Here is a 25,782-nt window from a genome sequence, read left to right as displayed (position 1 = left end):
AAAATACAAAACTCAAGACATCAATGCATAGTTTATTTTTATTCTGTTTTGCTGGCTAGTTTGTGCGATTGGTCTCTGTATTATATCTGCTGCTACCAATATGTCTGGGATACCCGGCTAGTCAAGTTGCCTTTGAACAGGTTTTTCGTGGCCCTTTCATGTATGTGTTTATACCTAGAAAATAAGCATTTGATTTGAGGGACAATGACAAGGGCAACAGTATATGAAATTAATTCGGCTGAACTATGCCTCCTGTCTGCAGTAAGAAATGATGCAACATTTTTATTGTACGCTTCTACATACGCAGGACACTTCTTTCATCATCACCAATCGTTATGATTCACTTAAGTTATCCTCAGCTCCCCCGTTGTACGTACTGTGAAGCCTTTTTCGATCTCCCTGCGCCCAGGAGCCCATCTCAAAGGCTTCCACAGTTCGATGCTGAGTGGGCATTAAGTGTACACTCTGCCGTACAAATTAGATCTGCGGATTTCCCTCGCAGGAAAGCCACTTCGAGTCGCTGAACGAACAGCTAGGGGAGCGGGACTTGCTCTGCAACACGATCAGCACGCTCCGAAGGCACAGCGGTAAGCTACATCTGCATGCCTAAGCTCCTGCCGCGTACAGGCATACAATCTGCACGACATGGACGTAGGGAGACGATTCTTAGCTTTGACTAACTGATTGAAACACGTCCTTAATTAAAATCCATTCAAGTGGATATTGCTCGAGGCGTCTGTGCGGGCGTTTGTCCCTACCGCTGTCTGCAACGCCGCCAATTCCGTCCGCATACGGACACTGAAAATACCTATTCCCAGCCGCACCGATCTCTGCATCTATGGCAACCATGCCGTAAATATCGGCAGAAAATATATGCTTAACGTCAACGCAGTACTCATCATTACAAGAATTAAACAACAAACACATCATCTGCAGCATATAATCTGTTGGTAGCAAACATGCATTTTATCTTCTCATTCACGTGGTACAGATAATAGAAAGGGTTCACGCCGCTGATCAGGCGGTATTTTTACTTGGGGAATACCCCTGAGCAAAACCGAACATGAATCGTATACATATCAGCACGCGGTTGCCATGCAGTATTGTGCCCGGCTAACAAGAGTGCACGCACACAGGTGTGATGAATTCATGATGAATACAAACCAATAGAGCGAGAGCATGGTTTCTGCTCTAGGCTTAAGCATAAAACGCACTGCAGGAAAGGCCTAGCGAATTGTCTAGGGCGGCTCACAGATGGTGGTATCCGCACCTAGGTATCGTATAAGCCAGATCTCTTTAACCAAAGAGCTCTGGGTATTAGCAAGGTCGGTTGGCTGCTGGCTGTAACCGCGCTTTCGTTTCGCTTTTTTCAAGCTGGGCAGTGCGCAGTGTCACTCTCGCCACTTCCGCTGCTTGGAGACCCGCCGCCATCGGCCGCTTGCTCTGCATTCTTCGCCACCTCTGGTGCTTCACGTGCCGCCGCGTTCGGGCGATTCTCGTTCTCTTGCTGAGGAGCGCGCTCAGCCTCTCTGGCTACTTTCGCCGCTTGATGTGCCACAGATCTCACCCGCTCTTCCTGGGCCTTGGAGAGGTGCGTTCGGCCGCCTTCTCACCTTCGAGTGCGGTTGCGTAAAGTTGCCGCTGACGACGTATAGGCGACTCCTTCTATCTCTTCAATCATCGGGTTCACTACAGGGCTACTTGCGACAAACATTTGGAAGCGCAGATAGAATGGGCGAAAGATGAAACGATGACAATTTGCAGCTAGTAAGTGCTGAATACCAACTACAACGAACAGCGATAGTCTTTGCGGCGACAACAGAGGGGTTTTAAACTGGTGCTGCACTGTTTTCATCGCCGTTCGTTCGAATTCCACTCGGGGTGCTGGGATGAGATCTCCTTTCATTTTTTATGGATACAGTGTGGCTCTAAGAGGTTTTCAAATTTCTGAAAGTTCCAGCTCGAGTTTCATTATCAGCTCCTTTATGTTTCGGAACGATGTTCCTTTTGGTTTGCCCACAATTGCAGATAAAAGCATTGCATGCCTTAGGAAACAGTTTCGTGACAAGCAGGTTTTTGCTACGTTCTCCTAGCTCCACTGTCAGAGACGGCATCCCTCGAAAGCAGGCGGAGTCTGCGCGACGTGGATGAAGATTTCACTGGTCTGCCAGGATAAGGATTGGAATGGGAATCCAGGCCTTCACGATTCTCTCACCGTTTATCGAAAGAAACGAGCTAGTGACACGCAACCATTCTTTAGGGACGTTTCTGCAGACTGTTATTTTCCCTCCAGTTATCTCTCACACATTAAGAAAAGTCTATCAGGACAGCACATGTACAACATGTCGCACTGACTGAGAGAGAGAAAAGAAACTAGAATGGGAGTCGCTGCGTTTCTAGAAGGAAATTTTTCGCAGCAGAGCGCCCACTCCTGTGGCTTCGTCCAAGCAAAGAAGCGCCAAAGGAAAGAACAATCGCAGAGGATACAGGCAGACCCAGCTGGTGAAACAGAATTTGTAATAGGCGCCTCCTCAAAGAAGAGAAGCGGCGGTAGAACAGCAGGTAGTAATCCACTGTCTCAGGTTCGGCACAAAATGGGTACAGTGGGGAAACCGCCAGTCTAGATCTTCGAAGGTGGAAATTTAGCAATCAAACGATAGAGGTAAGAGACAGCAACTACTTTATTTTCTTCTGTTTGCGTCAGCTCAAGCACGCTTGTACGAGTGCTTATGGGTAAAAATGAAGAAAAGAAGCTATTAGCTAGTTTATAACCGGCATGGAACAGGCCTAAATTATCATTACTTTTGTGCCGTGGTGTCCCAATTTTCTTAGGAAATGAGAGTTGTCCCCTAAGTCTAAGTCTAAGTGTAGCTAAGAAGTAGGTACTGCACTCCGCCTTGTGGGAGACTGCAACTTTGAGGAGCATGCCGTTCATAGAACGGGACTACAGATTTCTAGCTGCGGCCGCGGCCAGTCTGCGTGAAAAAAAAAAATAGAGCACAAAACAAGAAAACGAAAAACGGAGGGAGAAAGAGAGGAAAGAGAAAGGCTTTCGCATTTCCGCTCTTTGGAAGCGAGCCTATTCCCACCTGCTGCTTTGGACAGCTGCGCGATTCTTTGCACTTTCGCCCACTAGGTTAGTTTGACAAAGCATAAGCGGGTTGGCTGACCACTGATTGCTGTTTAACGCGGCCAGGAGTTTCCCAGATGAGAAGGAGTAGTCATTTTTTAATTGTGTCGTTGATGTTTGGTTTATTGGTTTATTGGGGTTTAACGTCCCGAAGCAACTCAGGCTATGAGGGACGCCATAGTGAAGGGCTCCGGAAATTTTGACCCCCTGGGGTTCTTTAACGTGCACGGACATCGTACAGTACAAGGGCGTTTAGAATTTCGCCTCCATCGAAATTCGGCCGCCGCGGCCGGGATCGAACCCGCGTCTTTCGGGTCAGCATCCGAGCGCCGTAGCCAAGCCGCTGAGCCACCGCGGCGGGCTTTCGTTGATGTGTCACGTACTACTAGCAACGTTTATGACTCTAACACTCATGACAAAGATGACAAAAATTCCCCGTCGCATGCAAAAAAGATATTTCGTTACGAGTTTGCCTTCAGGAAGACAAAGTGTGTGGGAAATCACTGTCCTGGGCTCAAAGTGCCATATGATGAGATCGGATGTGAGCAGCATATAAGGCCAGCTAACATATCGTGTCAGCAAGCTTCTTTCTATCGCAGGCCCGCCTCTTTAAAAAAAAAATGTAAAAACGGCGCATTATTAAAGCGTGAAGAAAGAAGTGTAGCGCTGAGATTTGCGAATGAATTCATGAACAAGTACGTCGCTATTTCACTGCAAGTGGCAATAAACAGAGCTTCGCGAGGTCCCTCTTCGTCTTGTAAAAGTACTAAGCATGAATTGCGTTAAAATGCATGCAATACGGTTACATGACGGCTCAGACATTTTGACAACAAAACTAGAAAAATTTGTCTTAATAAGGAGGTTTAAGTTTTACTCTAGACTAGAGCCATATAGGGCGCAGTACTCAGGGGAAAACTGGTGCTGCACCTTTAATGGCCGAGCTCAACGAGTCAGATATTCCAAACTCTGTACCCCTGACACTGTAATATGTATACCCGTCTCTCTCTTTCCTTGTGCAGTTTACGCGCAATAAAGTCGTTTGCACTTAAAGATTATTGAAGTGAATCGGCTTCATACATCCATAGCAAAGGACGGAGGAAGCGGGCGCGAACCGGGATTTCGCCGGTGGCGCAGGGCGCGCGCTTCCCCGCCGGTAAGCGCACCTGTTGATCTATACATCCGACAGGGGCTGTGGGGTAGTGAGGCTACCTGCGAGCAGCTTTTTCCTTGTTGCCCTTCCAACTTTTATCCTTGATGACAAAAAACAAAACAAAACTAGTACTCAGCAGCAAGCTACAAGTTCTTTTCCAGCCGATGATCTTATCCGAACAGCAGCTTGGGCTTGTTGGTTATTCATCTTCAAGTAACAGCGCAAAAACCCAGATGGGACACGTAAAATGAGAAGACACAACAGCGCTCGTTCTGTGTTCTCGTCCTATGTGTCCTGTCTGTGTTTTTGCGCTGTTACTTGAAGGTCTTGTCCGGCCGCCGTAGTTTTAACGGAACTACCCTCTTGTCATTTCCGCCGAAACATGCTGCCCGCTCAGTTAGACCACAGCAGAAGCGAGCGACAACAAAAGTGCCTGACGCCGACTTTCGATTTCAGCTGACAGCCAGCGGTCTGCGCTTCCGCTGTGCTTTGTGCTGCCGGAGCAGGCGCAGCAGCTCGCGGACGTGGCGAGCGCCCTCACGCTGATGCAGACCTCGGCGCCCAGCTGGCTCCTCAGACCCGTCGGCTCACGGATGAGGAGGCGCAGGGTCCGGGCCATGCAAGTCGACACGGCAGCACTGGCCGACGCGGGCCTGCTCCAGAGAACGTGCGTCCTTAAAAGGCACTGCTGCGGTTAACACGCATCTGTCGAGATATACCAGGTGTCCCAGCTAAATGTAACCAAGCTTTTAAAAAACGCGGGGTGTCCTAGCCGTCTGAAACCAATTGAGGGTTGTTAAGAGTCGCGTGACCTAGTCTGCAGTATTTTTTCGTTCTTCATGGTTGACTAATTAGTTAAGCTTAATTAACTAACTTTTTAATTATTGACTTGATGAACAAAGTGTCAATGTAAAAGTTGTAGATCGCTTTGAAAAACAGCTGAATGAAACATTTGCAGCAACGTACTATTTACGTAAAGTAGTTTTTTACCGGCCTTTGACCATAACCCGCACAATAAGAAAAAGCTTCCACATCACAACTGTGCCACTTCAACGTCGCAAGACGCGCCTTAAAGAATAAAATCCGTTTTTTTCTGAAGTCCTCTCCTCGATGAGACTTTGGGTGCACACTGGGGCAGAGAAGTGAGCGAGCAGCTGGTCACGTGATAACTTTCTTTTAAGGCCAATAAATAAAGCTACGTAAATCGTAACTTGACGGAAACAGAACTACTAGCGGTTTTTCGAGGTGATCTAAAACTTCTGCATTCACGCTTTCTTCCTGAAGTCAAATAATTAAAAAGTTAGCTAATTAAACTTAACTAATTAATTAACATTGAAGAGCGAAAAGATACTCAAGACTAGGCCACGCGACTATGAACAACCCTGAGTTGGTTTCACTGGACTAGGACACTTCGCCTTTTTTAACAGTTTGGTTACATTTAGCTGGGACACCCGGTATACCAGTGCAGAAAGTAGGTCAACTCTACTGGCCACTACATTTAACCCAGTGATTGTCGTGTGGCCCCCTCTTCGACGCCGCTGTTTTAAATGTTTCAAAAATTGCGGGATATGACATCCCTAAATAGGGATTTTTACTGATTTATATACTCAGTCATACTATAGGCTAGTGCATGCCTATATACAAGAGTAGGTTGAGAAAGTAACCCAGTTGAAAAATACACCAGGATCGCTTGGTGTGCTCTGGTGAACCCCAGATGGTCTGACGGGTTGTGATGTGAACTTCAGAACGTTTTAGCATGTTCTAACGTTCACATCACACTGGTTTGATGTGTACCGGTGTACACATCCTAGTGAGTCGGTATGTCGTGGTGTTCACGCCAGGGTGGGTTGATGTGACCTAGTGTTCACAGCAGACTTCTCTTAATGCAGTAAAGCGCACATCAGATAGATGGTGTGCTCTTGAGCGTATAATACTGATATGCACACAGCAGCCAATTCATTCACTTTGCCTGATGAGCATCTCAGCGTAATTATATCATTATATATAAACAGTAACTACATAAACCTTAAAATAATAATAATATTATTATAATATCAGCATAACTATATGCCAATACCATGTTAGATTACATAGCCTCTGGTGTTCAAAGCTTCATGACTCTAGACGGCCCTTTACATCATCAATTAGAAGACGTTGGATTAAAGATGACGTCGATACATCTTTACAACTCCAAGCGCCTTTCAGGGGTTGATTATAGACACTCGAAGACGCAGTATGTGTCGAGTATTATTAAAATGTTTTATGTCTAAGCTACAATTTACAATGCTAGGAAAATCTGTAGTTTGAAACAGCACATGTTTGGGTGATTGTCTGGATACTCATGCATTTTGCAGCTACTTTCTTCAAGGAAAATATCACTCAAAGATTATTGTATTGTTTGTTAGACATTTTCGTGGTTGTGATCGCAGGAAAATATGAATAAATGTAAAGACTAGAGGTGCTATAGGACTGGTATACTTTCAACGTGTTTGAATCATGCATGGCGAAATTACTTTTATAATGTAATTAAATTACAATGCTAATGACTGCTCTAAAAGTAATGACATTGTAGTATTAAAAATTACTTTTTAATTACTTTTCAGTTTAAACGTATAAAGATGCGCTATGGTCATAGTTGCTACAAAATTTTTGGATTTCTTTGCTTGCACCGCTACTGAGCTTCAAAGTGGGCGTCGGATATTTGCCCCTCTGTGAAGAAAGGTGGCCCTAGTCCATTGAACAGACGCTATGCTGACGTAGATGAGGTCAACTTAATCGCCACATTTGTATAACTGCTCGCATCACTCCTCAATGAGAAGTTCATCGTTCAATGCGTGATGTTGCCTACCTTCTTGATTTTGACAATTTGCTGTCCGCGTAAGCAACGGGAGTGCATAGATGGCTTTTTGACGCTCATCGTCATGGAAATGCGCCGAGGCGCAGACAAGTTCTGCTATTCAATTGACTCGTTCTGGGGGCACGCTGGCGGATATAATTGCACGTCGCGGCGACGCTGCCGCCTATATTGCCCTTGAGTTAATATTACAGCTTCGATTCCGGCCACAGAATCTGGTTAGATCTCAGTTGTGACTTCTTGTCAGCGACGACCCGACAATATATATGCAGCAGTTTAGAGGGGAGCGCTTGCAGTACGCCTATGCGTAGGTGCAATACGGCATGCCATGGTCAAGGAGCTCTCCTGTCGGCCCTGCGGCACGTCCATGTGTGCGAACGTGCGCTTTACTGGAAGATGTGCAGCAGTTCTATAGCAGAAGTACTGAAGTTTGGGCTAGTTGATGTTGATACATAATACAGAAAATTGTCGCAGCGCGAACGAAACGGGGACAACAAGAGAGAACGATCACGGAAGGACGATCGCTGCAATTCTAAATGATAGTTTACTGAAAAAAACCGAAGCTTAAGTACAGTCCTACAGGTCATCTTGGGTAAATCAGTCAGTTTCGTGGGAATCTTGTGGAAATCAGCCCGGAAATCGGTCAGCGTTCTTATTGGCTGCTGGTCCCGTAGGATGAAGTATAGTAGTCTTGACCTTTGACAGCGGTTAGATTGGGCTGAAGAAAAAACAATTGCCCTGGCCGCACCGTCTTGCGACACAACGTGCTAGAACATTGACAGAGAGGACTTTATATTATTGAGTTGTTTCGGAGCTTAAAGAAGGGCGCTAGTTGGCATTCACTACCGCTATCAGCGGACTTCGCGCTAAGAGAAAGGGGTGCGTCTACTACGTAAGGAAAAAACACTGTACTTTCTGGAAGGCAAAATAGCAGGTGCGTCCATTACACTAGCGCGGCAGTTATGCGGTAAATGCGGTAATCTGGCATTCAGCGCCTTATCATAGTGTACTGCGACGTGCACTTTGGAAACTATTTTCAGCACAAGTGCATGGTTGTTTCCTGTGCTTTGCAAAACGGTGCCCTCGTCCGGTGTAGTGCTTGGCAGCTGGCGCCCATTATACTGCTGCCCGTACATTGCAGTAGATTCTGCAAGCACTTCGCTAAGAATCATCTTCATGCTACGTGGACAAAAAACTGACTGCAGGCTTTCGACAATGTTCGATCGTGGCCGAGCGGTGGCTCAGCAGATGCTGGTGCAGCCGCTACTGGCGTCCCACGGCCGTCCGGTCCTGGTGAGGGTCTTCGCTCTGGTTACGTCGTTGGTGCCGCTGCGGGCATACATCCACCAGGCGGGCACTGCTTTTCAAGGGACAGCACAGGGCACGACACCAGAAAAGGCCACGGTACGAGGTCGACGCGTTTCTAACCTGCCTGATCTTTGAATTGGATTGTGCAAAGAGTCTTCTGTGCCATATGGGATGCTTTTACAGTACACGACCTTCATAACGTGGCGGCGTTAAGGCTACATTTCTGCAGAAAATCCGGCATCGTCGTCGGCGATGTGAGTGAAAAAATACCCAGAGAAGCAATGTAGGGGGGCCACCTAGGTCACGTGGTCTTGTGACGTCATCAAACTGACGATGGTGACAGGGCGGCAGTTAAAGTACTGATTGGTCTCGAGAGGTTTCTCGGGAAGAGCAACCTCGGTGTCGCACAAACCCCCCAGAAGGCAGAACTTTGCCTACTGAGGTCAGTGGAATATCGCTTAGCCACTGTGCCACTGCACAAGAAGTGGCGCGAGGAGAGCCTGCCCTTACAAAAAAAGTTTCAGACAGTCTATAGAGTGTCTATAGACTTTTATTTATAAAGTCTCTAGACGGCCTATACAAAATTCCTAGAGAACAGTCTACAGGAAATACAAATGTCATAGACAGTCTATACAAAATGAACAAGGGAGGGGAAAACCTCAGTTTGCTAGAGCCAACGTTTCGACAAGGGGACTTGTCTTCGTCTGGGCCTGTCTCGTCTGGGCCAGACGAAGACAAGTCCCCTTGTCGAAACGTTGGCTCTAGCAAACTGAGGTTTTCCCCTCCCTTGTTCATTTTGTGATCGCCAAGGACCATCTACCGCACCCTCTCTCTACCATGATAGACAGTCTATAGACAATCTATAGATTTATGGCCATACACTTTAGTAGACTTTTGTCTCTAGACAGTCTATAGGCTATGAATAAACAAAAAAGCAATAATACCTATAGGAAGTCAATAGTCTATAGTCTATAGACTGTCTATAGACTGTCTATAGACTGTCTATAGACCATTTTTATAACATCTGTGAACATAATGTCGAGAATGACCAATTTCGCATATATGGGCATTAACCCATTAACGATGTCACATCATGCAGGTAAGACGGAGCTCAAGTGTCCTCCAGTTTCTCTACTTCGTTCGTAGAGCTGAGATTGAGCGTATAAGTTAACCAGTGCTCTGTACGCGAGTTAGAAAGAAAACGGCCCACATGGCCCACAATTCTCAACCACTAGATATCGCTACAATAGGGGGCGCCAAGGCTTGGGGGCTCCGAAGAAATAGCGGGCCCCAGATATACGGACGCGTACACCGGTGAATTTTAGAATAGGGCAGCAAGTTTCTTTTTTTTTTTCGCAAAAAGACGATACATAGACAAGGCAACAGTACAAACGCAAAACAACTAGCCCTACAACAACTATTGCTTTAGAATAGCGGTTTCCTCTATGCAGTGGGGCCATTGACTACAGTGCGATTACTGCCGAGGAGAGAAATGATAAGAAATAAAAATAAAAAAAATTCAAAATGTTTTTGTTTCATATATCTGGTCACTTGTCGGCCCCACTCAAGTCGATTACTATAACAGAAAGAAACGCAACACATAAGGAGCGCTTTTTGCGTTTTTCTTTTTTTTTTTGCTTGTTTGCCACGTACAGCGCCATCTCGGCCGGAACGCGCATTGGTAACTCTCGCAAATGCAATTATTTTTGGTTTTTTAAGCACGTATATATAAAAATTACTGAACGAATAAAAAAAACTTCATGAAATGCCAATTTTCTGCGGCCGCTTCTTGGACCAAACTCGTTAGCCTGTTTGAACCTCCCGCGTTTACTGACGTCAGACGATACGCTCCCTAAGCCTACCATCTCTGTAAACACGGAAGCAATACGAAAACGTGGCACGTTTCATCGCTAAAATTATGTGGAGCGGGCATCTTCAGGCAAAGCGAAAGCTTCGTGCGCCATTCGTTTGCCGTGAACATATGACACAGAGCGCGGCGACAACGAATCGGTGGTGAAGCGAGAGGCCCCATTTGGAGAAGGGTTGAAATGCGGGCCAGTTGGTACATTGTAAACGAAAAAAAAACCAGTCACACAAGACGAGAGACAAGAAGAGTGAACACACCACAACGACTGGACTAACAACTGAAGCTTATTAGAAAATACATAGTCTGAGCAAGGCCAGCAGAGCATGCGCAACAGCATCATTACAAATCACTGAGCATAAGAAACACGAGACAAGAAATCTCATATATAGTGAACGAGCTAAAAAGGCAAATTCTTTTTCGAGTAAGCGCACCGAGGTTGTGCTAATACAATCATGGCCTGACAAACCGATATGATATGCTTCCAAGATTTCCCACTCCTGCTTTCCCTTGCCTCTGCCAGTCGTTGTGGTGTGTTCACTCTTCTTGTCCCTCGTCTTGTGTGACTGGTTATTTTCCCTATTTGGACAAACGCCGCCATGTTGCCTGAACGTAGAACGGCGTTGGGGCGCGCGCTATTTCGTTCGCTGTTAACGTTAACCCAAAACGCAAGGCGCGGCTTGCGTTCTGCGCATGCCCATTTCGACTTCCCAAGCTTCTTGGGGGCGCCAAGGCTTGGGGACCCCAAGCCTTGGGGACCCTAAGGCTTGGGGCCCCCAAACCATATACGGAGGTTGGGCACAAAAACATTTTGAGTTCTGACTGTTTCTTCTTTCACTTCCACCTTCCTTCCTTCCTTCCCTTACGGCGCGGTTCGCGTGTCCACCGAAACAAATGCTACGTCATTTCCTTCCCTCAAAAAACCAGTTTACCAATTTAGTTCTGAAGGAGTAAATGTGAGCAAGAAAAGCTGTATAAAAGAAGGTGATTACGCTTTTAGGAGCCATTCAGTAAAAATAAAAAAGAATGGATAGTCCAGCTGGCTTAGACGGGCGCTAATCTAATTACAGTTCTCGTAAAGTTAAGTATGGCTTATTACCTGAAGGTTTTCTTTAATGTGTTTTAGTATGAGCGTGAGGAACTATATCAAGTACACTTGTAACGAAAACTTGAAGGTATGATAATGCTGTAACTCCTTCTCAAGAAATATGTACACGCTATTCAAGAATCAGTGCATGTCAGCGAGGTTATAGTTCGGCACACGCCATTAAGCAGTCAAGACAATGTGTGTAACGCCCTGAGAAAATATGTGAACATCCGAATATTTGGGCGTCCGTTGACATTAGCGTGCCCTCCCCCTTATAAGTCGACATCGTGTTACCCCCAAAGACCTTCACAAAAGGAGCGAATTGGCGACTGCTGGTTTCCGGCAGGGGGGTTTCTTTTTCGTTTTTCGTCCGCGTTGAGAGAATACGAGATAGCGAAGCCATAAAATGGCATTTAGTTCGTGTCTTCGTGACCATATCATGCAGAGAAACTGGCGGCGCCATAATTGCTGGGATAGTTAGTCGCCCATATCAGCTTCCTGCATCTCGTATAATAAATCACGGCCTAATGGTTCACTTGGTGGCCCCATTAGAAAAACCAAGATAGCCCCCTTCTCTTCGGGCCTCGCGGTTTCTCTCACAGTCGCGAAGCCAGGCTTGTTTCTTAGTATTGCTCCTGTCTGCGAAGACTGTCCAGCAAGGCATAACCACCGAGCCGCTTACAAACGCACAGCACTCTTAATAAAGCGCAAGGGCTTTCGTACGCTTAGCGAGTCCAGTCACGTTCCGTCGCTGCGTTTAGCCCTGGCAGTGCAAGCTATTGGAGCTCAAATGCTGTACATTTGCAGAAATCCCACATCACGACAGCACAAGTGGAACGAACGGAGATACCGTCGGTTTTCATTTGTCATAATGAATAAGTCATATCAATGGCATGATCGACAATTCTGCTTTGTGGCGCGGTATAGATGCAGGAATGCGTTGTGCGCGTTTATTTTTTTCCGGTGGCTTTCTCTTCTCTTCTATTTTCTTGCCTCTTCTTTTTTCTTAATGTGTTTTCTTTTCCCCTGATATTGACTGGTATTGACTGGTATTGAGTTTATAGCCATTTCAACGCGATAGCGCTAAGGCTGCCAATCTGCAAAAAATACGGCGTCGTCGGTGTTGTCAGGGAAAACGGAAGTGTACCACCTGTCACGTGACCTTGTGACGGCATCACGACCTGTTTCCACCTGCCGACCGGATTGTGAGCAAATGACTCACCGCAGGGGGGGGGGGGGGGGGTTAAATGGATGATCGGTCGTGAGAAGTTGCTCGGGAGGAGAAACTATAGCTGGGTCTCGCAATCCCGCCAATGGCTCTTGTTTGCAACAGCCGGGGCAATGGCACATCGCTTAACCGGTGCACGAGCAGTGGTATGAGGCCTTCCAGAGGTCTATGAATGTAGAGTACAGGATGACCAATTGCGCATGTATGGGCATATAGGCAGCACCTAGGCGATAGAGAAGGAGTATGCTTGCTATCGCTTTGTACTCTTAACGGTATACGTTAAGAGTTATGTAATGGTGAATGAAGGAACAGTGTATATGCTTGCGAAATGATATGCAAAGAGGGTGACCCCATGCCGCTGAAGGGACCCATTAATAATATCGCATCATACCATTAAGGCGGAGCTGGAGGAGGGGGGGGGGGGGACGGAGCGTCCCCGTAAGTTTCCTTTCGCTGACTGTGACAGTAAACGGACTCAAATTGCGGCACCTGTAGAGCTTCTTACATAATCCTCCTCTGATATGAGCTGGCCTAAGTGGCTATCGCGCTGGACACCTAGCAAAGCTTCACGCACTCTGTCGCTCAAATTTGATCTACGAGTAGTTATGAGAAGTCGATAAGGGGAATAAGCACGCTTACTCTAAGACAAAAGAGACTAAAATGGGGAGGGAGGTTAGACTTTTTGGGGACTAACTGATTTGCCAAAACCATTAGTCCTCTGGACGAACTGTTGGTCAAGGAAAGGGGTGCAATAGTAAGTCCCCAGTAGCTGCCGTTTAAAGAAAAAAATGGAACCGATGCGTGATTTTCACGTATTTCAGATTGGGATGGAACGGGCGGCAGCACTTATTGCATGTAACGGCACGAACGGGGAACAGAAATAAACACACACGAAAATACTAGGATTCGAACCCATAACGTCTATATAGAACTCGGCACGGATATGACCAGGCCACCACTAAAGATGGTGCGGAGTAGAAAATAAACGCCTTATTTACGAAACACACACATTCCTTGCATTTACCGCTCATAGCTTCACGAAACGTATTCCTGTTTAGAGCTAAGTATGATCATTTTGATATTATGTGATTTGGTAGCAAGCGACGGTAAGCCTTAAAGCATGGGCAAACTGGTTTAAATCGTGTTTTTGGTCCCCCAGAAAGGGTGAACCATGCATACCTTGCGGCCGATACTTGACAACCGCAAATCTTTTCATTTTTGTTTTTTTAGAGCGCAGCTCTTAGGCGCCCGTTTCTGCGTTTCGCGGCGTCGCCGTCGCCGTTGGCGTTGTCCGTTGTAACCAGGAGAGGGTAAAAGCGCAACCACCTCCCGTCCTAGAAACAAAACAAAAAAAAAACAGCGCCGCGCGGGCGGCTTTCGTCGGCGCGCGTCGTAAAACGGTGAAGGAACCCCTAGAGAGCGACTAGTCTTGTGTGTGTGGCTGCCCCATCCGCTCGCCGACGTGGCGCGCGGGGGGATTGCCGTCGATTGTTCTAAACTGTCCGAGTCGTTTCTACGCGATGTTGACGGAGAGGGCCTTGCGTGCGCTAAGAGATGCCCTCCATCTCTTCACTCGCGCGACGGCGGCGACAGAAAGTCCCAGATGCTCCTCGAAGCCACTCCCGGCCTTTGACCATTGAGGACGTGCGCCCAGCGCGAGAACGAGAAGGAGGCTGCACAGCCGACACTATGTGTATGTGCAAAGCCTGCCTTGGCACGAAGAACAGACAGACGTGAAGCGAGCCCATTTAAGAAAGCTGTTGACCGCCCCAGCCACCGTTTAAGGTTCAGGGAACAAATTGTGTTTTGTTTGTTTGCCTCTCTCTCTTGAGGTAGTGCTCTTTAAGTGCAATAATTCTTTTGTATTGTAATCTCTCTCAAGTGTAACTTTACTGTTATTGGAGTGTTTCTTGAAGAAGGAATATGTCTGAAAAATGAAAGCTGTCTGTAATTGCACATAAATGTCTTGCTCGCATTCTTTGCCTCAATCTATCGAAAACCTGAAACAGCTGATTAGCTGCGCTCAAATTTCGCATTAGGAAATAACGTAATCGTCGGCATTTTTTTTTTTTTTGCGGATAAGGTGGTCGTATTTGTAGCAACTGGCAGCTGCACATTGCGGCCTGTTGAAAACAAATATAGACAGCCGTCGTTCACTTCGTTTTTTGTTACTGGCGGACAGCGGCGACGAGGAACGGAATTTTTGCCACTCAGCGTTTCGCTATACGTGTCGCCGGTGCTTACACAAAGCTCGTAAACAAATGGCAGCGAAATGAAACTACTTATTAAGGCGGAAGCCTTTAATGTCTCATCGTTGTAAGCAGCAGTTGTCGACAGGAAATGTCACGCTTTTCAATTGGTGGAAACGATCGTGACGTCACAGTGCGCGAATTTCAAACGGGGCCAATTGTACTTTTGGCTAGTAACCATGCAACCAATTGAAGGGATCGTATAGTGATGCTCCAATTTAGTGGGGCTGAGCTTAGTTAACTGCTAAATTACCCAATTAGCCTAATTAGCTTTACTAGTCAGGCCATATAAATAAATAAAACCGATTAAGAAATTGGTCGAGCTCAGGAATCGAACCCTGGTCTTCGGCGTGAGAGACGAGCATGCTATCCACTCCGCCATGCCAGCTCGATGGTTTGGAATGAACATTAAAAGGCGCGTCTAGTGAATACGATGTCTTCACTCACTCTCATCCTCCTCCATTCCCTTCCCGCGAGGTTTAGGTGTCCACCGACAAATTAGAGACAGATACATTTCCTTTCCTCAAAAACCAATTTACTGACGAGCGAGGCGTACAACCGAATGGGCGATGGCGTTCTATGGACTCCTTGGCAGCGTTGCAAGACGCTGTCGCGTTCCACTCTTAGGGGCATCAGTGACCACACTTTAGGTCAAAAAAGTGCCCCCCTGAATTTTGTGAGACAGTTACTGCGTAATTTCCTTTCCTCAAGTACAATTTTCATTTTCTTCATTACGGCTCCTCTTTATCTATCTTCTTTCACTCCCACTTCCTCCCTTCCTCTACGGTGCGGTTCAGGTGTCCACCGAGATGACAGAGAATTACTGCGCCATTTCCTTTCCTCAAAAAGCGTTGCGTTCAAAGGGCAAGGCATCGCGCTGAACGGGTGGTGTTCCGTGGACTCCTTGGCAGCGCTACAACGCGCGGTCGCGTTCCACTCCTAAAGGCGAAGCTTAAGCGTCATTAATTAGCAGTTAATTAGTATCCAGGCATTAATCAGTAATTAACCATTAATTAGTTATTTGTCATCACTTAGTAATTAGTAGTCAATTATGTGACGCCACCGGTGCCACAGAAACAGCGAAGGTGGTGCGGAAAACGCTTCCGCCTCTACCCACTTTAGACAGTCAAAGTGCCCCCTGATTTTTTATTAGCTTAACGTTAAGCCTTTCAACTCACACTCGAAACGTATTGAAGCTCGTAGTACTTGTTTATGCACTTTCTCAGCTGCCGGCTGCTTCAGTTGGATCCATGAAGCTTTTTTTCTCACGCAAAACAGTCTATCTGCAGCGGCGGTGTTGTCACTGGACTTATGGCTCGATCACACTTGGGCATTCGGCGGCGAGAGCGAGCGAAATTCGCAGCCGCTGAAATGCTGCCTCGTTCACACTTGCCGGACACCACGCCGCCGCTCGTATCGTACGCAGATATGGTTAGAAAAAAGAACGAAACGACTTTGTCTACCTACCATAAGTGTATTTACGCTTACGTACGCTAAATGCAGGTATTTTGAGGGACGTTGCGCCAGTCAAGGTAGTCAAGGTAACTGACCTGAAAGAGCAACATCGGTGAGCGCTCCATTGCAGTCGTGGTGCTGTGCCCCAGCGGGGCGCGGTGAAATGGCGGTTGATATACTGTGCATCCTGTGGTGATAGCGTCGACACGTGTGGTCCATCCCGGTTGCCAGCAGAGGCGGTGGCAGCTGTCCAGAAGTGGCGACCGCTTCCAATTTTCGCGTCCATCAGGCCCGGTAGAGCTCGCGCAGGATTTTGCGGACTGTGCCTCCAGAGACGCGCCGAGAAAAAGGGCCACCTGAAAGAGCAACATCGGTGAGCGCTCCATTGCAGTCGTGGTGCTGTGCCCCAGCGGGGCGCGGTGAATTTCTCATAATCCCTCATTTAATTCAGCGTGCGCACATACCCAACGATAAGATAAGCCTAGTGGTGCCATCTGGTTGTTAGGACGGGAACCATTTTTGCCAACAAACCGACACACCTCTTAAGCTTATAGAAGCGGCAGAATCATCATTCTAAATTAAAAATAAAGCAAATATATCACTCATCCATTTTGTTTAGGAAAAATGAGACGAAAGGAAAGAACGGTGCCCCATTTATGTACAGTGAATGCACTGAACAGGGCAGTAGTAACGACGACATTAGTCAGAAGCGAGGGGTCCTGCTTGAAGGGCGCGGCCCTGTTTGTTTTGGGAGTAACGGCGAAGCAGAGGGAGCAAATTACGCCGCTCGTCTTACAGGTAGTTCATTTCAGGCCAAGGACTCGTCTTCATTCTTTCTTGTAGTTTGCATGGTTTGGCGTTATTTTTTCACCAACTTAAGTAGGCACCAACTAACCCAAAAAGAGGTGCTAGAGACTAAGCATTTGGTCTGCGAAGTTTTCACACAGCACGCACGCGATCGCAGTTGCTCCTTTCGCCCTGCTCAAGGGGACTAACGGGTGCTATTGCTCCCTCGGGACCAATTTTGGCTAAAAGTGTAACTGGATTAACCTCGATGCTATGAAAATCGGTTGATAAGCCTCCTTTGAGGGGCATCTTCGTGCGTAAGTTGTATCCGACTATAGCGGAGTTCCAGTCATACGAAAGAGGGAGGCAAATTCCTTGTCATTGCAGATCCAGATGAGCGGAAAATCCATGCTACTGAAGCAGTTCTGGCGACAGTTGAACCTTATCTATGGGAGCCCGAGTTCCGGCAAAGTGTGGTCGCAGATAAGAAGTCAGACCGCTGCGCTCCTGGTGGCCGCCGAATACGAAATCCTGTCGAGGAGCGTTGCTCAGAACGGCAGTGGAAGCTTCGCCGCTGACAAGGGGTAAGCGCTTTTTTACTTGATAATCAAACGCGCCGAAGATAAGCCCGGAATTAGCAGATGAAAAGTCAAGTAAGACAAGAGAATCGAGCTCACTGAAGAAGCGAAAATTCAAGATGTGCAGCCTTATTCGCGGTCTTCCCTTGAGCATACAGCTATGTATAGAAGTACGAACAAAGCAAAATGGGCTGAATTGTTATAGGATTATTGACATTGCATGACTGCATGCCTACAAGTGACGCGTCACTGTTTCATTCAAGCTGATGAACTTAAACTGTGAAGATTTCTTTCGTCTCTACACAGTAGCCTGTGGGAAAAATTTAAGTGGCCTGCGTTGAAATGCGTCCTCAATAAACCAGCATCTCAGATCTTTGCCAGATTCATACCTTTTAGTGAAACTTCCGCGCTCATTTTAGTGCTGGTCCTCGCACATTAAAGGGGCTCTGAAACACCTTCTGAGGTGAGCACATCAACTCGCCCAATCACTACATTGTGTTGTCATGAAAACCACCGCCAAATAATACACTTCTACACACAGCAGAGGACCCACAATATTCGTGAAGCGGCGTGCCTTAACATCCCAAGCATACCGCAACTTTGTTAGAGCCCCTCTCATAGCCCCTTTAACAAACAATGCATCCCGTGAAAACTCAGCTTTTCTCGACGGGAAGTACCTGCTTATTTTTTTTTCGATAGTGGCCACTGTGTGCTACATAAGCATTGCTTTTGGTGCCAAAATTTTCGCAGTTGGATTGCAACTAAATTTTCTTGAATACGAGGTCTTTCTTCGGCGCTACTTTTCGGCGTTGCTTTTACTTGCTGACGGATGTGGTTATTGGGGAGGGTTTCGCGAAAGGATGAAGTGCTTTACCTGACATGCTTATATTTGCACGCACCCTTATTTGATTCCCCAGGAAGCATGCCAGCTTCCAGCTCTTGAGCTTCGAATTCGCCCTGAATGCCAGCCTGCAGCCTTTCCTGTGGAACGTCAACGTGAAGCCGCACTTTCTGGCGTCGCACAACGCGGCCGTAGATGGTGTCAAGGCGGGCATCTTGGTCGACGTCGCTCGCGTACTGACGGCCCGTCACCGAGTGGCCGCGCAAGTCGCCCAGGCACTGCGCTCCTCCGATGTCCGCATCGGTCTCATGGTACGAGCCTCCGCACCTTTTAACCGCCTCACTGCTGCACAGTGCGTTACGGACGCAGCAGAGAAGAGGGGAACGCATGGCGTCACGAATGTCGTTGTTGTTTTAAGAATGTCTGTGTGGCCAATCAGCGGGGAACGTTGTCAGGACGTCATTTGGGAGACGTCGCTGTTGACCATTATCTGATCAATCAGTGATGACTTGTCTTGGGTGGCGTCCCCTTGCGTATTACAACGGCAATGGCGCCGCATAAATGGAAAACATGGACTTAGCAGCTGTGGCTGTGGAAGCGTATCTTCTCGAGTAGAACTCTTGTATGGGCTGGTTGGTACATCAGATTTACAAAAGAAGACGGCGCGACAGACGAAGACAAAGGAGGCACAGACAGGACGGTCGCCAGTCGGGACTGGCAAGTAGAGGCTTAAGTTTATGGGGGTGTAACGTCCCAAAGCGGCTCAGGCTATGAGGGAAGCCATAGTGAAGGGCTCCGGAAATATCAACCACCTGAGGTTCTTTGACGTGCGCTGACATCGCACTGGCAATTAGAGACGGCGATGAGGTCGACACAGACAATGGCAGATTCAGTTAGGAAGCTTCGAAGTGAAGGGCACTTTGTAGAATAAATATTTTCAAGTAGAACTCTTGTAAGGGCTAGTTAGTACATCAAATTTAAAAAAGACGACGGCGCTACAGACTGAGGCGAAGGAGGCTCACAAAATGACAGGACCAGCGCAACTCGGGACTGGAAATTGGAGTTGGCTGTGAGGTTGACACAGAGAACGGCAGGTTCACTGCGGAAGCTTCGAAGTAAAGAACCCATTGTAGAATAAATGTTTTCAAGTAGAACTCTTGTATGGGCTTTTCTTCGACAATAGGCTCTATACATCGACGCTTCCGCACTGAACCTACCATTGTCTGTGTCAACCTCACCGCCGTTTCTTCTTGCCATTCCCGAGTGGCGCCGGTCCTGTCGTTTTGTGAGCCTCCTTCGCCTCAGTCTGTAGCGCCGTCGTCTTTTTTAAATTTGATGTACTAACTAGCCCTTACAAGAGTTCTACTTGAAAATATTTATTCTACAAAGTGCCCTTCACTTCGAAGCTTCCTAACTGAATCTGCCATTGTCTGTGTCGACCTCATCGCCGTCTCTAATTGCCAGTGCGATGTCAGCGCACGTCAAAGAACCTCAGGTGGTTGAAATTTCCGGAGCCCTTCACTATGGCTTCCCTCATAGCCTGAGCCGCTTTGGGACGTTACACCCCCATAAACTTAAGCCTCTACTTGCCAGTCCCGACTGGCGACCGTCCTGTCTGTGCCTCCTTTGACTTCGTCTTCTGTGAATCTTCTTGAATAGGCGCTAGTAGTGTTGAATTGCCGTTCTCTCTGCTGCACCGTATCTTGCGACGCTCTGTCCACGACTGTCCGGTTTTTGGAAGCCGGATAGATGATGGCTAGCGGCGATAAATTTCTACGCGAAGCCTAAAGCCTGTTTCACATGCATGCGAAAACGCTAGGATTCCTGCCGCCGCGGCGCAGAAACCTGCTTCGACTCGCCGCGGCGGCTCGAGCGGCCAGAGCGACGAGACTCCAGCAAGTTAGAAATTTTTCGCTGTCACGCCCCGCTCAGTCGCTCACTTCGCTCAGTCGCTTGCATCTGAACCAGCCTTTAATAACATGGAGGTTCTTTAACGCATTCGGTTATCGCAGAGACAGTAAGAGATTAGTTATCGCATGTGTCGAATACATTAGTTCTCAGCAGGTGTTATCCAAGATGGTTTAGGCTTGGCTATTTTCGTGACTGCCCGTTTTAGTGACTGCACCTCCAACAGCGTCGATTTTTCTGAGCGTATACAAAGCAATGAATAAAACAATAATGGGAATAAAGTGCATGTAATAACATCAGCCGACTTAGCAGGCTCCTTGGAATGATACCATGTAGCGTCAGCGTAATGTAGTGAACAAGCGACAGAGAGTGACGTCATATTAACGAGATCGATTCTGTCGTCAAGGGCACGCTTTCTCAAAAGTTCAATTCTTTTCCTGAAGTTTCTGCACCACACAGAGTGTTTCGCTGCGTTCTGTACATTCGACGGTCTTTAATATGATCGGAAATGTCTAGTTTCTTTCCTTTGCCGCAAAGCTGACTTTACGCCTGTTAGTTTGCCAACTAACAGGCGTAAAGTCAGCTTTTTTTTTGTTTGTTTGAAGGTACATACTAATGGTGACAACAGCCTGTGGGACGCTGACTCCGCGCCATGTGTGCACTGCCGCGCATCCTGCATAAGAATGCTAGACTTGACGGCCCACATGCGGGAATCACGCGTGCAGGTGCTGACTAGGCAGTGGCTGTTTGCTCACGGGGCGCTAAATGTCATATCTTGTCGTGAACACAGCATTGCGCAAATGTCCTGGCGCCGAAAAAGCTTATGAAGCTGCCAGTTAAGAAATAGCCCTGTGGAATAATTTAGGAGAGGGTGCAAATTTTTGTCGCCAAAAAAAAATCTAAACAAGTAAATATCGCATAAGCATACAAGTGGGGAACAGGATTCTGTAAAAATGCTAAAAAATACCTATAGATACTGCACAGCAACCAAAGTCCTCCATAATGAAGGTGTTAAAATGCCAGTCAGAAAGGGTTTCAGGGAAGACGGCTCGGTGTGTCCGCTGCGACTCACTGCGTCTTTGAAAGAGTATTTCGGAGGGTTGAATTTGGAAGAGCAGGGAATAAATAAATTTTGGTGGAGGATACCTTAGTAGCCTCCATTTTGCTGAAGGCATGGCCCTAAGCGACTGGAGAGGAATAGCAGAGCATAAATGAGGACCCAAACTCTGAAAGCAGAACGATGGACTAAAATTCATGCGAAGAAAACTACAGTAGTGGTCAACAGTGTGGGAAGGGAACAGGATGGTGTGGTATTGAAAGTGGTAAGTTAAAAGGACGACACAGAGAACGATTAGAAGTTGGCCTGTATCGATAACGTAGCCGGTTGTTATCACAAAGACACCACCTTCATAGAAAATGGGACTTTTATGACCTATAAAATACAAGAAAACGACATACAGGTGCCGCCATGAGCGGAAGATTTCGCAGGTAAAATACGTGTGTCGACACCGATTTTTGGACGCGGATCCCGTCGTCATATACTTCAAAACGATGGCAACCGACCTTTTCGGTGAGGACGCCGCGAGTTTGAACTGACTGGCGGAAAGATTTTTAAATCGTTTTTCTCAAGCGATACATGCATCCTTCGCTGCCAGACAAACGGCAATGTCCCTTTAGTAATATATCTATCTAGGGCAAGTACTGAATACAAATCCGGACCCTGACGCGGAAACAGCTCGAGGACCGGGAATGCGATGAAGTGCCTTTGGCAGGCACTCTCGAGTCGTGAATAGCAGCTTACTCCTAGAGGGTAGTATCCTTACGGGAGTTGGCTCAGCAGCAGGGGCGACAGTACACAGTCAGGGAGCGCACAAAAACCAGGTCACCCCAGCACAATAGCTGCAACGTCCTCCTCCCCTCTCGCGACTCCGCGCACTGTAACGATATCTTGTTAATGCTGGGGACAGGAAGATGCAGGCTATGTAAGAGGCCTGAAATTAAATAGCGCACCATGCAGCCGAGCTACGCAAATCCACATGTTAGGCGTGACGTTAAATGACAGGAATAGATCAGAGTGAGTGAGGGGACAAAGGCAAATCAAGGATATGCTAGCTGAAATCAAGAAGAGGAAACGGACATAGAGGCTAATTCAAAGGTGAGATAACTGAAGCCCTCTATGGCATTGGAGTGGAGGCCGTGATACGCAGTAAAAGAGTCATGTGGGCGGATGAGATTAGAAAGTCTGCGTGGACAAGGTGAGCACAGCTGGTACAGAATCGGGTCAATTTCAGGGACAGGCTGCTGTGCTGCTGTGGGCGTATCTAGGCTGTTAGTGGCGTTGAAATATAAACAAACGGACTACGTTGGATCTGTACGTTTCTCTAGTTCGACTGTTCATGAGCTAATAATAATGAAAAACCGCTATCCGTGATATCGCTATTGATATTGCGGGTGTACACCACTCTGGCCCATCTGCACATGCCCGATACTTCCCCACGGCATCGGATCGCGGTGATTGTGCTATGCTAAAGCTCTCGGCTGCGTTCGGACCTGCCTTGGATACAGTTCTACGACACTTTTTTAGTTTTGCTTCATTTACACAGTTTTACTCCCTTTGCGGAAGTATCCGGCAATAATCTACAAATACCGTAATATTGCGTTAAAAGGGAAACTGACACAAAACGAGAAAATTTTGAGATGGCAATTCGAGATTGGAACACATATACCGCATTAAACCTACAACACAAACCTTTGAAGGCAAACAGCGACACAACACATGCAGTGCTAACAAGGCGAGTTCAGTATGTTCAAAGGTTAAAAAAGAAGCTAGAAGTTTAGGACCGCCCCTTCTTTTCCGTAAACAGTTTTCTGCCAAGTATTTAAGCCTTAGCAACATCAGAATTAAGCATGCCTTCAAATAGGTTTGCAATATGTCGGACCAGTAGGAGATAACCGATAACAAGGTTTGTAGAACAGGCAAATGATTGCTAACTTGAAACCGCCAAAGGGTCTTGTGGAGAATTGGATGTGTTGGCTGGGGCGCCATCCGGAAGCGACAAATTATTTATGCTGAACATTTCTTTGCCATTTTATTTATAGCTTCATGCAACGAGATCAGCACTTGAGTACAAAAATTACCAAAGACAATTTGGAAATTCTAAAGTGTGCTTGGCGAAAGCCTTGTGGTTCGCATCTGGTGACATTTTTGAGTCGTCGCATGCGCATTCGCTCCTTGTTCTTCTGGCGTTTGGTGTTGAGGGAATCCGGCGTCCGCTACCGCTTCCCCGAACCGCTTGGCGCGGAATCACTGGGCCGCTTCGGAGCCATGCGTCTCACTCACTCGACTGCAACCAGGCGTCTGGCGAAGGAGCGGCCATGCAGCTGCCATCGCCAACGCACGCGCGCTCGTTCTACCGCTATAGTGTGACGTCAAGGTTGCTATGCACAGCTGCCCCCCACCGGCGCGCCGGTTGCTAAGGAGGGGAGGAGGTTGCGCCGCTGCTCAGAGAAGTGGCCACAGTTGGCACGATTCCAGCGCACGGACGGACACCGCGAGTATGAGCCATAAAAGGCTTTCGCCTTCATAGGCGCTTGCTGTCGTAGCTTTGGGTACCTTTGTTTAATCAGCATAACAGAGTCGTCTCCTCCCCTCCCCCCCCCCCCCCCCCCCACACACACACATATGTCGGCATCGCCTCTCCTGAACGTTGTGTCTTGGATTCTAAGCACAGAAAAAAAAAAGATGGTTGCCTTCGTGCCATGCTTTTTTGTTCGCCCTCGAGGTTCCAATGTAACATCCGGGAATAGTTCCCAGACTCTGGCCACGTATAAGAGCAGCTGTCATTGGAAGTCATTTTAGCAATTATATTATGTGATTTTCAATATATTTTCTTCACCTCGCGTCTCAACACTCTGGACACTCAACGTTCGCACGGAGTGCACAGACATAAAAGGTTTTGCAAGGCCATTTCCGTCGACCTCCATAGCAACCCGAAACACAAGCACATGCCGGCCAGTCACAGCCTCCTCTTCCATTCTGCAACACTTTTCCTTCGTGGCGCAACAGACACCTGCGTCGTCCTGAAAAGGCGCCTTGCTCTTCTTTAACGCACCTGTACACCTTCTGGCGGTCAGTACTACGAGCTATGCGCACTGATGAAGCCGACGAATCCATGTTACCGCGTTAGGCCTACGTCAGGCACACGTTTACGCAGGCTCATTATTGTGCCACAATTCTCAATCGATCTCAAACCGTTTTCGCTATTACCTAGGGATGAGAATTATTGATGGTTCGTGCAATATTCGTATATCTTTCGCTATCCGCATAAGTGGTTTTGTACGGTCGCACTGAAATCCTTGCCGCGGCACCTCTGAAAATTTTATGCAGTGTCACTACTGCCACCTCTCGCACGACATCTGCTTGACCAGGGATGACCTGAGCTACCTGCTCCAGTCCAGAAGAGAGCGTCTTTCCAAGGGCATGTTCGTGCAGGTAACGTGAGAGTCAAACCTTTCTGACGAGGAGAGATGGAAGAAAGTAATTAACAGGAACTGTGCAAAATAGATTGCACTTATAAAGCTGAACTGAAATAAGGAATGCTAAACAGCTTTTCTCCAGCACTGATCGTTTGTACTTGCACTAACAAGCAGGGAACAACTGATTCCCATAGCCTGTGAACACGTGAAATGGAGAGGAATTTAATATTTTTTTATTCCCTGAGGTACGCCTGCCTGATGCGTTTTAAAAAGTAGAAATAGGGCCGAACTAAGTCAAAGTTATTCCGAAACGTTTTATAATGAGGCTATTCGTGTGAAAATTAAGCGTCCTGATGATGCTTGGACGGCGTTTTCATAAATGCGCCGATGTTTTTATGCCATACTGTTGACTAAGAAGATGAGCAGAGGTTTTGACAGCATTAAATTTCTTTCTCAAAGGCTTCGGCAAACATGAGCCCACCCATTCTACTGTCCACCGAACGTTTCGGTGCATTTTCAGATCGTTAGTATTTGCTCCCCTTTGTTGACCCCATCTTGTACTCCCCCCCACCCTCTTCTTGTGCCTTTATTTTAGGGCCTTAGTAATTTCGTGGTCAAATAGTCATAACCATATTAACCTCATTAACAGGTTTTTAACTGACAACGTTTGTATAGGCCATATTGCCCCCGTGATGTTATCGTTTCCAGAGCATTGACCACATTTTAGACAAGATTGGGACATAGATATCGCGGGTTGCTTAAAAGTGTACAACAGCTGTATCTTATGGGTACTCACCTATAGGGCAGAAAAGTGGTGGCTAAAGAAAAGAGATGAGCTTAAGTTGAGTACAACGCAGCCAGCTATGGA

General features: G+C 47.1%; 1 protein-coding gene across 4 annotated transcripts in view; it reads left to right on the top strand.

The window, feature by feature from the left end:
- Positions 1 to 25,782, top strand: part of LOC149359216 (cadherin-like and PC-esterase domain-containing protein 1) — a 95,358-nt gene that overhangs the window by 48,231 nt on the left and 21,345 nt on the right. For 3 of the 4 annotated variants that reach the window (XM_089571493.1, XM_089571491.1, XM_089571492.1), the window contains 6 exons: positions 503 to 587; positions 4,737 to 4,947; positions 8,340 to 8,538; positions 17,499 to 17,695; positions 18,607 to 18,841; positions 24,826 to 24,930. In XM_089571493.1, coding sequence (XP_089427619.1) covers positions 503 to 587; positions 4,737 to 4,947; positions 8,340 to 8,538; positions 17,499 to 17,695; positions 18,607 to 18,841; positions 24,826 to 24,930 — 1,032 coding nt within the window. The remainder of the gene's footprint in view (positions 1 to 502; positions 588 to 4,736; positions 4,948 to 8,339; positions 8,539 to 17,498; positions 17,696 to 18,606; positions 18,842 to 24,825; positions 24,931 to 25,782) is intronic. The other variant, XM_089571494.1, reaches the window with a different exon arrangement.

This window comes from Amblyomma mixtum, chromosome 2 (genome assembly GCF_055824585.1).
Source record: "Amblyomma mixtum isolate Tamu chromosome 2, ASM5582458v1, whole genome shotgun sequence".
Classification (NCBI taxonomy): domain Eukaryota; kingdom Metazoa; phylum Arthropoda; class Arachnida; order Ixodida; family Ixodidae; genus Amblyomma; species Amblyomma mixtum.
Note: the sequence above shows the minus strand (reverse complement) of the source record. Positions and strands in the feature narration are given on the sequence as shown.